This window comes from Coenobita brevimanus, chromosome 54, assembly GCF_032717465.1.
Source record: "Coenobita brevimanus isolate Jiangsu-jjx chromosome 54, ASM3271746v2, whole genome shotgun sequence".
Taxonomy (NCBI): Eukaryota; Metazoa; Arthropoda; class Malacostraca; order Decapoda; family Coenobitidae; genus Coenobita; species Coenobita brevimanus.
This window is the reverse complement of record NC_137007.1, coordinates 30773713-30788712: the sequence shown is the minus strand read 5'-3', so window position 1 is coordinate 30788712 and position 15000 is coordinate 30773713. Positions and strand designations below refer to the sequence as shown.

The window sequence follows — 15000 nt, the reverse complement described above, 5'->3', positions numbered from 1 at the left end:
GAATGCTTACCTTTCCCTTTCCCTTCCATGATGCTCATTCCATTCCCCTCCACCCTGACCGCCCCCTCCATCACCCGCACCCTTACCCTCCCACACCAATCACTTCTCCCATTCCTTCTCTCCCTTCCTGGTTTTTGGCATGTCCCTTTCCACAATAATATAGAGGGACAGGTTGTAATTCTTTAAGGGCGGAATATTTCGTGTGGGAGAGTGAATTAATCTGATCATAACAAGACTCTGATGAAACTTAATACTTGTCATGGAGTTTTCAGCAACATGTGTCTCCCTTTCAAGCTCCGTTCATCACCCTTACCCCTCTTCCTTCCTCCTCTCTCTCCCTTCCAGTCTTCTCCTCACGCTTCCTCCTCTTTCCTCTCTCCTATTTCCTCCCTGTTCTCTTCCTTCCTTTGCTTCTCCTCCTCTCACCCTCCTCTTCCTCCTCCCCTCCCCTCCTCTTTCACATATGCCTCTCCCTCTCCCCGACCCCGTCTCCCACACTTATTCTCTCCCCTCTTCCCCCTCCTTTCTCCCCCTCCTTCCCTCACCTCCCCCCCTCCGAGCATGCTTGGGTCAGCCTTCGGGGGCTTACAATAATAAAATTACTTAAATCCAGACAAACTGGTGACGTGAGGGAGGGAGGGGTGAAAGGCGGGAAGAAAGGGGCGGAAATGGGGGACAGGGGAGGGTGATTTGAGGAGGAGAGAGAGAGGAATTGATGAGCAGGGAGGGTGGGATGAAGAAGAATGGGAGAGGGGGAAGGGGAGAAAGAGGGAATGATGGAAGGAGAGGAAGGGGGATAAAATGGGGGAGGAAGGGGAGAAAAAGAGGGATTGATGGAAGAGAGGGAACATGGAAGAGAATGGAAGAGTGGGGGAAGGGGAGAGAAGAAATGATGGAAGGGAAGGACGGGGAATGAAAGGGGGAAGGAAAGTAGGAAGAGGGGGGAATGATGGGGGAAGAGAAAGAGAAGAAAGTGGAATGGAAGGGAAGGATAGAGGAAAGGAAAGGAAAGAAAGTGGAAATGATGGAAGGGGTGAATGATGATATGAAAGGGAGGGGGGAAGGTGAGAGGCGGGCAGAAAGGGCGGGATGGAGGGCAGGAAAAGGTGATGTGAAGGGGAGACAGACGGTTTGATGGAAAGGGGGAGACAGAAAGAGGAGGGAAGGAGAGGTGACGAAGATGCCCCTTTTGATCTCTCGTACCAAAGGATTCCAAAGGCTTATGTGATGTGTTGATGAGTGTGTGGGCCATTTCGATGTCATGCTTTTGATAATTCTCCCATCTTCCAAACTTTCTCCTTCCTTGTTTCTGGATCCTACCTCACCCAATCTTTAGCTGGTGAAAGAGGGGTCAGGATGGTGATGATGATGATGATGATGAACCAAATATATAGTTTTTCTTTTATTTTCACAGACATCTTATACTAGGGGGGTTACCTTTCCTTTTTAATATATTTTTCATATCAATAACATCTCGTATGGAAAGAGTCGTCTTCCGTTTCATTTTTTATTTTATTTTATTTTTTTCATTCGCCACAAAAGTCCGGGAATGATCAATTGGCCTGTTACAAATGATATCGCTCAGGGACTCTCTTGTTAATGTGAAAGAGGGGAAGGAGGGAAGGGAAGGAAAGGGAAGGAAAGGAAAGGGAAGGATGAGACAAGGAAGAGAAGGGGAAGGAGGGAAGGGAAGGGAAGGGAAGGAAAGGGAAGGATGAGACAAGGAAGAGAAGGGGAAGATGGTAAAGGAGGAAGGAAAAGGTGTAAAGTGAGAGAATGAATGAAGAAGGAAATGGGGAAAAGGAAGGAAAGGGAGAGAATGAAGGAAGGAAGAGACAGAGGGAAGGGTAAAGTAAGAAAGAAGGAAACAGAGGAAGAAAAAGGTGTAAAGTGAGTGGATGAAGAAAAGGGGAAAAAGAAGGAAAGGAAAGAATGAAGGAAGGAAGAGACAGAAGGAAGGGGAAAGGAAGAAGATAACAGAGGAAGAAAAAGGTCTAAAGTGAGAGGATGAATGAAGAGAGAAAGGGAGAAAAAGAAAGAAAGGAGAGAATGAAGTCAGGAAGATAAGGAAGGAAGGAAGGGGGTGGGGGTAGTAATTTGACGGCCAGTGGTCTATATATCACGGCCACCAGCTGCTTCTGTGTCACCCCCTGACTGTCTGCCTCACCATGGTTAGGCAGATGTCACCTCCACCCTGCCTAACACCCCACCTTTGTGTCACCCCTTCCTGCCCTGTCCGCCTCGCCATGGTTAGGCAGATGCCACCTCCACCCTGCCTAACACCCCACCTTTGTGTCACCCCTTCCTGCCCTGTCTGCCTCACCATGGTTAGGCAGGTCACCCACAATTTTCCAACAACCTACCTCTATGTTACTTCTGCTTCCCCTACCTAGGCTACCTGTCTGTCTCACCACAGTTAGGTAGATGTCACCTTCACCCTGCCTAACACCCTGCCCCTGTGTCATCCCCTGCTTGTCTGCTTCCCTGCTCTGCCTCACCATGGTTAGGCTGATGTCACCTCCATGCTTAACACCCTGCCTCTTGTCACTCTCTGCCTACCTTGTCTGCCTGCCTCCCTACCTCACCAGGGTTAGGCAGATGTATCCACCCTCTTCCTGACACCTTGCCTATGTGTCACCTGCCTGCGTGCCTCACCATAGTTAGGCACACCTCCGCCCTGTCGTAACTCCTGCCTAACGTCTTGCCCTCCTGTCTTAAATCCTGCCCTTCTTAGATACTTCATAGTCCTCGCTAAACATATTCTTAGATAAATAATACAAGAATCTGATTTCCTTTCACCCAGATTATAATATTAACTACAAAACCTAATATTACTTTTCTCTTAAACTCGAGAATAGTTCAGAATATACAGTAATAGCTTACAATATATAGCATTTTCCTTTTATCCTTTGCTATGAAATTTCTCTGATAGTTTCTCTGTAGTGGATGGTGGTTTTTCTTGCATTTCCCTGCCGGCTTTCCTTGGAGGGATTGGTGATAGGGGAGCTTCTTGGTTTGTCTGGCCGAATAAATATCACGGTTCAATACACGACTCTGAAAGGTCTGTTGCTATTTGTCTTCCTTTGTACTCCTTTGTATTCTTACCTCCCTCCCCTACCCTCTGCCTCATCCCCTCCCCTGCCTCACCCCCTCCTCTACCCTCACCCCTGTCTAACCCCCACCCCGACCCCAGCCTCACCCCTGCCTTACCCCCTACCCTCAGATTGCATACCCTTCTCCTTTTCTGCCTAAGTTTATTGCCTCTTTCTCTGCCTCCCTGCCTGCCTCTCTCACTATTTCTCCATCCAGCTTCTCTCACTATCTCACTCGTATCTACACTATCTATCACTCTGCCTAACCTTTGTCTACCTACCTGCTTAACCCCCTATATATCTACCGACCTAAAATCTATCTATTGCCTACTTGCCTGACCCCTTCCTCCTTACCTGCATACTCTCCATCTATCTTTTCTTTTCTTTTTTTTATGCGAGGAAGAGGGAACCAAAGGCCACGAGCCCGCAAAATTGTTGTTCCTTCCAAGAGAAAAACAAAATACAAGAGAGAGCCAGATTCAAGATCCGATCATTTCGAGATGCCTGGACACACTGCGTTTGCGTTTGAAAGACTGGAGATCATAGGAAGCAGGATATACAGAAAGAGGGAGACAGTTCCAGAGTTGACCTGTTGCATAAATGAAGGACTGGGAGTAACGGTTAACTCTTGCATCAGAGAGTTGGACAGAAAAGGGATGAGAGTTTGCTGCTAGACGGGTGCTACGCGCCCGTCGTAGAGGTGGAGAAATGCATGTAGACAGTTCAGAGGAGCAGTGACCATTGAAGTAGCGATAAAAAAAGAGATAAAGATGCAACAGTGCGACGAAGAGACAGAGGTTGAAGGAAGCCAGTAAGAAGAGGAGAGTTAATGAGACGAAAATCCTTTGACTCCACCCTATTGAGAAGAGCTGTATGTGGGGAGCCTCAACACATGAGAATTGTACTCCACACAGGGGCGGATAAAACCCCTGTATAGAGTCAACAATTGTAGAGGGGTAAAGAAGGAACTGAGTCAGCTTAGCACACCTAATCTCTTGGAAGCAGATTTTACAAGAGATGTAATATGATCTTTCCAAGATAAGTCCTAAGTAAATGAAACCCCAAGCATGTTCAAGGATGATGCAGGATAAAGCTGAATATTATTAAACCTTAGTGGGTATACCTGTGGAAGATTTTATCTACTTGTTTTAACCCATTATCTATCTACCTTCCTAACTCGCTCCTTACCTACCTGCCTAACCCCTACATATCTGCCTTCTTAACCCTCCATTTATCTGTTTACCTGCCTAACCCCCAATCTACTTGCACTAACCCCATATTCCAGCCTTACCCAACCCCAATCAACCTATCTGCCTGACCTCCATTCCTCAAATTTCTTCAATCCTCTGTGCCTAATCCTCGTCAGACTCCCTCATGTGCAATTCCTGCTGCCTCACTTCTGCCTACCCCTTTCCTCTGCCTACCTTTTGCTTTTCCCTGCCTCTCCTCTGACCCCTCTGCCTCCCCATGACTGCCTTAACTCTTTGATTCTGGTGACGTATTTTTTTAGTTCATACCTGCTCATTTCTTTTACCCATATCCACATCCTTTTCTTTCCTTCCCTTTTCCTCCCATTTCACTCCTATTTCCTCCTCAGCATTGCCCTTTGTCTCCCTTCCTTGCCCCTGGCCTCCCTTTCCTTGCCCCTGGCCTCCCCTCCCTTGTCCCTCGCCTCTCCTCCCTTGCTCCTTGTCCTCCTTCCCTGCCTCTTGCCCCCCTTCCTTGCCCCTTGCCTCCCTTCAACGCCTCCCACCTTTGCCCTATGCCCCCATTTTTTCGCCTCCCCACCTCCCTCCCCTCCCCCTTTTCGGTGATCCGGCTGGTCCTGCCCAAGACACGTCCCTCGGTGTCCTCACAATGGGCCCTGGTTCTCTCTCTCTCTCTCTCTCTCTCTCTCTCTCTCTCTCTCTCATTACAATACTATCTTTCTCCGTCCTTATTTCTCTTCCCCTCCTTCTCCCCTCTCTCCTTTAACCTCACCTCCCCAAATCCGTCCCAGTCGTCTCCTCTTCCCTCCCCTTCCCCTCCCTCCCTCATCTCCCCTCTTCCTTCCCTATTCCTCCCCCACCCTTTTTTCCCCTCCTTTCTCCTCTCCCCTTACATACTTCTCTAAATCAGTGCTACACCCTTTCCCTTCCACTTTCCCTTCGTTGTCTCTCCTCCCCTCCCTTCCTCTTCTCTCCCCTTTTCCCTCCTCTCCCCTCTCCTTTCCCCTCTTCCCCTCCTCTCCCCTCTCCTTCCCCCCTCTTCCCCTCCCTTCCTCTTCTCCCCTCCTCTTCCCTCTCTTTCCCTTTTACCCCACTTCCCTCCTCTCCTCTCCCATGCCTCCCTTTCCCACTCCTCCCCTCTTTTTCGTTTCCCTCCCTCTCCCCTCTTTCATGTCTCCTTTTTCCCACCGCTCCCTTCTTTTCCTCTCCCCCTTCCTCCTCCTCCCCTCCCCTCCCCTCCCTTCCCCATCATGGCCACTCAACAAAGCACTTCATCACCTCATTACCTGAGTGAAGGGAACATGGGCCGTCATTACCCCCCCTTATCTCTCTCTCTCTCTCTCTCTCTCTCTCTCTCTCTCTCTCTCATTTCCCCCCTTTAGTGACCCCATCTTCCACAAGCTTTTTTATTCTCTCTCTCTCTCTCTCTCTCTCTCTCTCTCTCTCTCTCTCTCTCTCTCTCATTCCCCTCTTTAGTGACCCCATCTTTCACAAACTTTTTTAATCTCTCTCTCTCTCTCTCTCTCTCTCTCTCTCTCTCTCTCTCTCTCTCTCTCTCATTCCCCTCTTTAGTGACCCCATCTTCCACAAACTTTTTTATTCTCTCTCTCTCTCTCTCTCTCTCTCTCTCTCTCTCTCTCTCTCTCTCTCTCTCTCTCTCTCTCTCCCTCTCGCAGTCCCACAATTTCCCACCTAAACACCCCCATTAACCCTTTGACTCCCACGCTGTCCCTCATCCCAACAAATCATCAGACAAAATACGCAACTACGCAACAACGCAAAATTCAACACCTCTCTTTTGTATAATTTTTCTTTCTTTTTTTCTACGAGCCGATTTTTTTCGCATAATGGGGGGGGAGGGGGACCTCTCGCAGGGAAGGGGTTGGATAAATTGTTCCTTCTTTCCCACTACAAGCACTACTTCCTTTACTATATTCTACTTACAAATGGCTTTACTTATATTTGGCAAAGAGCTTCGTAGTGAGGTTATGCTACAGTACTTTCACCTTAACTTGGTCTAGGTTTTCGTCCTTTTGCTGCTTATTTCTCGTCGCTCTGTTGCTGAATAATACAATACTGCATTCCTACATCCTTTCCCTGGTATTTCTTCGTGACTAGCATCATATTTTAGTGTTGGTCTATTGTTACCTGTCAGCATTCAAGGTGGAGAGGTGGCAATGTTAGACTAATCAGACTAAGAGGAGTACAGTTGCCTAGTCTATCAAAAGGCAATGTTTCTTTCCCCTTAGTTATTTTGTCATCCTTTATTGTCCCATCAGGAGCGTAGGGACCCGAGGCCAGGTTAATGAGTCCTAATATTTAAGGCGAAAGTAACAAGCCGCTCTTCCCTGAGTAGCACGATAACCCTACCCTCGAAAATCAATTCCCATGAGGCAATCCAGTTAGAAAAAAAGCACAAGTAAAAAAAATGAAATAAAATAAAAAGCTTCTAAAACCCGACCCCCCCCATACTCAAATTTTACTCATCTTCTTCCCTGGCGATTCATTTCCCATCAGTTATCACATAGTAATTTTCGTTATGTATTTATTCTTAACGCCTTCATTCCAGTGATTTAACTTTCATTTAATCATTACTGTTATTAAGAGATTTTAATTAACTTAGAAGAGGCCCAAGGAGTAAAGGTTTTAATGAGGACTCTAATTAGGCAGATCCTCCTCTTCATAAATCTTTCCCAATCTGAATCAAACTTTCTGAAAACATGAAGAAAAAAAATATGTCATTCAACTGAAGGGGTTAAAGGAGACAAAATATGCATGAATGATAACAGAAAAGAGAATATTAGGCCACGTAACCCTCAACGACCCTAGAACACCCGAATTGTCTTAGGTAACTTCAATGCCTGTCGGTAGTGATCCATGCGTTAAGAATCCGATCTCTTGTTTATTTCTTTCTTGCTACTGTATGGCGATTTAATTCAGCTTATGATTATTCGTGGTGCAGAGATAGAGAGTTGGAGGAAAGGAAGAAAGAGGTGGGAGGAGGAAACAGAAAGGGGAGAAACAGATGGAAGGGAGAAGAAAAGGGATGGAAGGAGTGAAGGGAAAAAGTAATGATGGAAGGTAGGGATGAGGGGAAAGAGACAAAAGGGAGATAAGAAAAGCATGGAAGGCAGGAAGGTGGGAGGGGTGAAACAGATGGAGGAAGGAAGGGAAGGGAGGAGAGAGAGAGAGAGAGAGAGAGAGATGGAGCGAGGGAGAGAAGAGAACAACACAATCATAATTTAAGTGTAAGTAGGAAGGGAGGAAGATGAAGTGGTAGATACATAGGTAAGTAGGTAGGTTGGTAGATAGATTGGTAGGTAGATAAGTATGTATGTATGCATGCCTGTGGGAAGGTAAGTAGGTAGGTAGGTGGGTATGTAGGTAGAAAAAGAAGAAGAAGAAGGAGAGAGAGAGAGAGAGAGAGAGAGAGAGAGAGAGAGAGAGAGAGAGGCGGGAGGTAAAGAGAGGCTATAACTTACCTTCAGCAGTTTCTCTTGCCTATTTTCTTTCCATTTACCAACTCACGACTTCTCTCTCTCTCTCTCTCTCTCTCTCTCTCTCTCTCTGGGGGGACAGGGAAGGAGTTGAGGGACGTTTGTATAACCAGGCAGCTCCACCACCCCAGCTATATCGGTGCCACCACGTGAAGGCCTCCCTCTCCACCACCTTTTGGAACAGAGGGGGTTGAATCCAGCCTCAGTAACCCTTTCAGTAAGGGAAGCCTTTCGTAAGCTGAACAAAATCGTCTGGATGTAGCAAGAATAAAATAAAATAAGTCGCCGGATTGAAGGTGTTAAGGTCTGATCACCCTTTAGGTCCCTCTAGGTCCGTGTGATCTGTGTAACTCACCTGTAATGAAGAATGTCTACCTGGCCGTGATTCCCTCATGCTAATATTTCTCTTTTATGTTCCTCCTCCCTCCATGTGGCTCCTCCCTCCCTCTCTCTCTCTCTCTCTCTCTCTCTCCATTACAAATTTTCTTCGCGATTTTTTGTCATTTTGCAATGAGAGAGAGAGAGAGAGAGAGGTGATTGTAATCTCTGATAGCTGATAATTTTTGAACATGAGTAACCGGGATTATTAAATGTTTACGAGGAGAGAAGGAGAGACGGAGGAGGAGGGAGGGAAGGAGAGAGGGAGAAGGACGAATGGCGAGGAGGAGGAAGAAGGGAGAGAAGAAGGGAAGGAAAGGAGGGAACAAACAGCAACAGCCCCATTGGTCCTCTTGATGCTGTCTGTTAGAAGGTCAGAGTTAATATATCGATTCTGTTAGTTAAAGACAAGGATAGCACTGCAGGAAGGCTCCCCCCCCCCTTCAGCCTCCCCTTTCACCCAAAACCGGCAGAAAAAAGTGAGAAGGATTACCAAGAACCACTGAAAAGCTGTCATGGAAATTTAACAGAGAAGGATGAATGGAAGAGAAGGAGGGAAGGAACTACAGAGAGAGAGAGAGAGAGAGAGAGAGAGAGGGGGGGGGTGACTGTATCAAGCACATCAGTACCCCGCCAAACGTAGGCTACAATTCACCAAGCAAACAAACAGGAATTTAGATAATAAATATAAAAAGCTGAATAAAATTTGCGAGGTCACAGCGCTGCCCGACAAGCCCCCCCCCCAGATAGACAGGACCCCCCAGATAGACAGGACCCACTCAGATAGACAGGACCCCCCCCAGAGAGACAGGACCCCCCCAGATAGACAGGACTCCCCTCAGATAGACAGGACTCCCCAGAGAGACAGGATCCCCCCAGATAGACAGGACCCCCCAGATAGACAGGACCCCCCTAAGATAGACAGGACCCCCCCAGATAGACAGGACTCCCCCCAGATAGACAGGACTCCCCTCAGATAGACAGGACCCCCAGAGAGACAGGATCCCCCCAGATAGACAGGACCCCCCAGATAGACAGGACTCCCCTCAGATAGACAGGACCCCTCACCAGATAGACAGGACCCCCCAGATAGACAGGACCCCTCACCAGATAGACAGGACCCCCCCAGATAGACAGGACCCCCCAGATAGACAGGACCCCCCCAGATAGACAGGACTCCCCCAGATAGACAGGACCCCCCCAGATAGACAGGACCTCTCCCCACTTCCTATACCTTATTCGGACTCCAAACTCTTTCTTTCCCCTATCCTCCCCCTCCCCCTCCCCCTTCCCCTTCCCCTCTATTCCTTCTTCTCCTCTGTCCTCTTCTCTTCCTCCTCCCCGTTCCCCTCCTCCTCTTTTGCCCCCCCTCCCCTTCCTCCTCTCCTCCTTCCTCCTCCCCCTCCCCCATCCTCTCCCCCTCCCCTTTCCTCCCCCTAGTGTCAGTGACTGGAAGGGGTGGTGAAGTGGGGAAAGAAAAATAAGAAAGTTCAATAATACATACATGAGAGAGAGAGAGAGAGAGAGAGAGAGAGAGAGAGAGAGAGAGAGAGAGAGAGAGAGAGAGAGAGAGAGAGAGAGAGAGAGAGAAATTAGCCATGTGAATGAAAAAGCATCAATAAAACTAATCATTAAATAAATAAATCAGCCAAAATGAATAAAAATAAATGAAAGCCAGACCAATACAATCGACCCCACAATGCCATAAATACCTCCCAAGCTGACTCGATGCGGGGTTAATTTAAGATCGACCCTGACCTTAACTTTTACGGCAAGACTGGGCGATAACTTTGTGGAACCTGAACGATAACTTTAGCAAATACCCTAAGAAATAAAGGGGAATTTTATTATCTTTCGTCCCACCAAGGATATTCTTCGTTCAATTATTTTTTTCTGATCTTCAACCTGACTTCACGCAACTGAGCGATAAATATGTTGTGGCTGAGCGATAATTTAAGCAAAAACCCATATGAAAAAAAAAAGATATTTCATTATGTTTCGTCCGACCTGGGATAAATTCCATACGATTAATTTTTTTCATCGGCTTATTATTTTTAGTGACTGATCGATAACTTAAGAAATAACCATATGAAACAGAGGCATTTTTCTATATTTTTCGTCCAATCTGGAATAATTTTGGACGATTATTACTGAGCGACTTGATGATTTCTGGTGACTGACTGTTACTTCTGAGAGAAAAAAAAAAAAAGATGAAGGAAAAAGAAAGAAAAATTCTTGAATAAACGCATAGTTCATAATGTTTCATCTAATCTGCCACAATATTTCTCTCTCTCTCTCTCTCTCTCTATTGCAGACGGGACTATATTATAATTAAGAGGGCACAGAGTCAGGAATCAACCCCTTCGGTCTGATGTCGTCTGCTGCATTTCCTTCTTGTTTCCACCAGACGATTTTCTTATGCCCAGGGAAAACGCCTTGAAGGGTTAATGAAGGCAGCATCCAAACCTTCCCTCTAGGAATAATAAATATCCCTCTCTCCCTCTCCTAAGCTGAATAAAATCGTCTGAGGAAGAATAAATTGGGGAAGAAGTTACTCTCTTCAAGAAATTCAACCAAATCTAAATCAATCCCCCTTCAATCTTAAGATGGATTTATGACTTTATTCTTATTTCCACTGCAAGATTTACGTCCAGTTTAGGAAGTCAATGTAGTGGTAGGATAAGAAAGCTCCCTAACACCTCTTCTTTAGCGATTCATTCTTGGACCTGGCTTGTTGATATACTTTTGCATGTTATTTATGCAGGGTACGGCGATATTGGAGGGATTTATGTAACAAACAGTTGGACAGTTCGGTGTCATAAGCAAAATAAATCGCCACGGAAAAGGTGCTAGGGAGTTTCCTTAATCAACAAAAGAAGGGAGGAGAATTAAGAGAAAGGACGAAAAGAATGGGGAAAAAAATTGAGTCAGTGATGTTCAGGGTTTATATTCAACGAACAAGTTTGGGTATGGCACGGTGGGGGGCGTGAGGGGAGGGGAGGGGAGGGGAAGGGGAGAGAGGGGAGGGGAGGGGAAGGGAGTGGCGGGGAAAGGGGGGGAGAGGAGGGAAAGGGGAGGGGAGGGGAGAGAGGGAAGGGGAGGGAAAGAGGAGGGATGAGAAAGAAGAAAGGAAGATGGAGTGGGCAAGGGGATGGGAAAGGAGGCGAGGGGGAGAGGGAAGAAGGGAAGAGAGAGGGTGAAAGCGGGTACAGAGAGCGAAAGGAAGGTGAAAGGAGAGTGTAGGGAGAAAGGGATGGATGCAGCTGTAATCTCTCTCTCTCTCTCTCTCTCTCTCTCTCTCTCTCTCTCTCTCTCTCTCTCCAAGTCTGCCTACCTGTATCCGTCACTCCCTTCATCTTTATTTCTTCCTCTCCTGCCTGCCTGCCTGCCTGCCTAACCATTTCAATGCCTACCTGCCTTTCTGCATTCCTGACTGCATGCCTACATCTTTCCCTGCCAAAGTTGCCTACCTTTCTGCTTGCTTGCTCATCTACCTGCCTGACTGCCTACCTGTCTATCTTCCTACTTAATCTATATACTTAACTGTCTGACTACCTTCCTATCTCCCTGCCTACCTGTTTTCCTTCTTTCCTTCCTTCCTTCCTTCCTTCCTTCCTCCCGTCCTTCTTTCTTTATGCTCCAACTGTCCTATTCCTACCTAACTGTTTCCTTCCTTCCTTCCATCCTTCCTTCATGCCTGCTTGCCTGTCTACCTACCTACCTACCTATGAGGGTGGTGAGAGGGACAGCCTTCACCTTGACCTAACCAATACTGTACTCTCTCTCTCTCTCTATCTTCCGGGAATCACTTTCAGTAGCACATTTCTGGGGGAAGAGGAAATATATGGAGAGAGAGAGAGAGAGAGAGAGAGAGAGAGAGGGAAAGAAAGGGGGAGAAAGATAGAGAGAAGCAGGAAAACCAGTCTCCCCTCCTCTTCCCCCTCCCCCTCGCCCCTTGTACCCAGGTCAAGGCAAAGGTCGCTCACCTGCCTTAATTAGCAGCCTTCAGGTGTACCAGGGGAGGCAGGCAGGGGAGGCAAGGGAGGAAGAGAGTGAGGCAGGGAAGTGAGGCAGAAGTAGGGAGACAGGCAGAGGGGAAGGTGAGGCAGGGGGAACAGGGAGGTGAGGTAAGATGAGGTAGGAGGGCAGGGGGAGCGGCAGTCAGGGGGGTGAGACAAAGGGAGAGATAAGGGAAACAGGAAGGGAGACAGACAGGGGGAAAGGATGAAGTGGGGAGGCGGAGAGGAAAGCGAGGGTGGGGAGTGGAAGAGAGGTGAGTCAGGGAGGGAGAGAGAGAGAAGGGAGAGGCAGTGGAGGCTAAGCAGGAGGAGGCAGACACCTGAAAGACAGGCAGGGGGAGGCAGACAGGTAGGGGATGCAGAGGGATGAGGCAGTCAGGAGGATGAGGCAAGTGGAGGCAGAAGAAGACAAGGGAATGGGTACAAGAGTGGATACAGGTGGATGAAACAGGCAGGGGTTGGCAGGCATGGGGTAGGCAGGAGGAGGGGAGAGGCAGGAGTGAGATATAAGGGGGATTGGAAGAGGCAGGTATAAGAGGAAGCAAGGGAGAAAAAAGGGGGGAGAAAAGGGGGAAGGAACAGGGAGAAGGGAGGGAGGAAAAAGGGAGAATGAGAGAGATAATAGGGAGAGAATAGGGTGGAGGAAGAGAGGAAAGAAAGGGAGAGAGAGAGGGAGAAGAACGAGAAGGTAGGGAGGAATCAGGTAAGGAACAGGAAGAAGAGAGGGGTACGGAGAGATGGGGAGGCAAAGAGGAAACCAAAGGGAGAAGGCATGGAGGAAAGGGAAGAGGAGGAAGAGGGTCATAGGAATGGGGGAAGAGAGAAGCTGGGAGGAAAGAGGAAGGAGAAGGGATGACAGAAGGGTTGAAATAACAAGGGGAGCAAGAGGGTACGGGGAGGAAAATGGGAAGACAAGGAGGAGGGGGGTACAAAGGGGATCTAAGGGGAAGGGGAGGAAAAAGGGAGACAAGAAACCGGGGAGATGGGGAGGGGATGACAGAGAGGGAGAGCCTTCACCTCAAAAGATGGCACTTAGAGACAACGAGCAACCGGTCTGCACACTGATATATCAAGCACTCGTCACTCTCAACACCTACCCTCTCCCATTCTCCCCTTCCCCACAGCTCCCAACTCCCTCTCTCTCATACTCACTCTTCCCCTCTCCCGTACTTCCCCCCCCTTTCTTTCATACCTCCTTTTTCCAAACCTCCTTCTCCCCTTCGCCACATCTTTCCCCTCCCTCACCTCCTCCCACTCGCAACATCTCCCCTCTCCCTCCTCTACCCCTTCCCCCTCCCTAATTCGTCCTCAAGCCAGCTAATGACTGCAGAAGAAGCCATCACACCATAAGGCGACGCTGAGAGACACGCAGGAACCGGTCCAAGTGATGATGGATTAAGAACACATTGGTTAGGCGGGACCAGAAGTATCTATAAGCGTACCTGGGCCTCAAGCAAGAGTATTTTTTTCTTTACTTTTAAAATGCATACAGAAGGAACAAAGACTGGAGCCTACAATGACATTATCTCTTGCAAATGAAGTAATATATAAAAATTCTCTCCTTCAAAGGTAAGTGATATAAAAGATAGCCAAATTCAAGATCAGTTCATGCTGAGATGCCAAGAGAGCAAACGCTGTGAGGAGGAAAAGAAGACTGAAGGAGACAGTTCCAGAATGCAGCGCTTATGTATATTGAAAAAATGAGAATACCTTGATTACTAACACCTGAAATGGGAAAGTGGACAGAAATGGGATGAAAAGACTGCATGTCCGCCTTGAAGAGAAAGAAAGGCAGGCAGTATTTGCAGCAAAAAAATATTGGACGGAAAAGAGAGCGTGATGCAACATTTCAGAGAGAGAGAGAAGGAATCAGTATGATGAGTTGCACTGTTGATTCCAACCATCTTAGAAGAGTTGTATATGACGAGACCCGCACCCAACACACACACACACACACACACACACACACACACACACACACAGCATTCCTAAGGTCGGCTGCTTTATCTCGGTTATGGCTATTTATTGTTTATTATTTTTTCTTTTATGTCTAATTTATTCTCCAAGACGAATTTTAGGTAATGGGTGTCTCTCTCTCTCTCTCTCTCTTTCTCTCTCTGGCAAAGATCCCTAACTCCTTTCAGTTCAGATGACGGCCAAGTGTAGTCAGGTTGGAGGGTGGATTTGACTAGTAACCAAGGAGACTCATTCCTACCACATAACGAAGGCTCACGGAATGTCACGCAACCACGATTTAGTAATAAAGTTGTGAGTGACCCAGTTCCCTCAGATGAAAAAATAAAGGAATAAATAGATAACCAAAAAATAAATGTAATGCTCACAGTCGCTCCAGCTGCTGCAGATCCTGGAAGGCTCCCCTCTCGATGGTGTGCAGCTTGTTGTCGTGCAGCTGCCTGGAAACGACAACAAAAACATTATTAGCACAGGTCAATGAGAGATAAACAGGTAAATAATGAGCATGACAGGTAACTAGGTAAACAACGGTAGATCAACAGGTTAACAACAGGTAGTTAACATGTACACAATAGGTAAATAGAAAACAACAGGTAAATAGGTAAATAATGGGTAAATAGGTAAAAAACAGGTAAATAAGAGGTAAACAACGGTGTAAACAGGTGAACAACAAGTAAATAAGGGGTAAACAACCGTGTAAATAGGTAAACAGGTAGGCAATAGGTAAACTCCTGCGATGATGAAGATGATTATACTAATAGAGTAATCCAAAGACAACGGAAATAATATAATAACAATAATTACAATAGTAGTAATAGTAATAGTAGTAGTA

General features: G+C 47.1%; 1 protein-coding gene across 1 annotated transcript in view; it reads right to left on the bottom strand.

Annotated features, from left to right (window-relative positions):
* LOC145401022 (protein slit-like) overlaps positions 1–15000 on the bottom strand; it is a 435058-nt gene that overhangs the window by 115224 nt on the left and 304834 nt on the right. The window contains exon 3 of the mRNA XM_080273394.1: positions 14537–14608. Within this exon, the coding sequence (XP_080129520.1) occupies positions 14537–14608 (72 nt within the window). The remainder of the gene's footprint in view (positions 1–14536; positions 14609–15000) is intronic.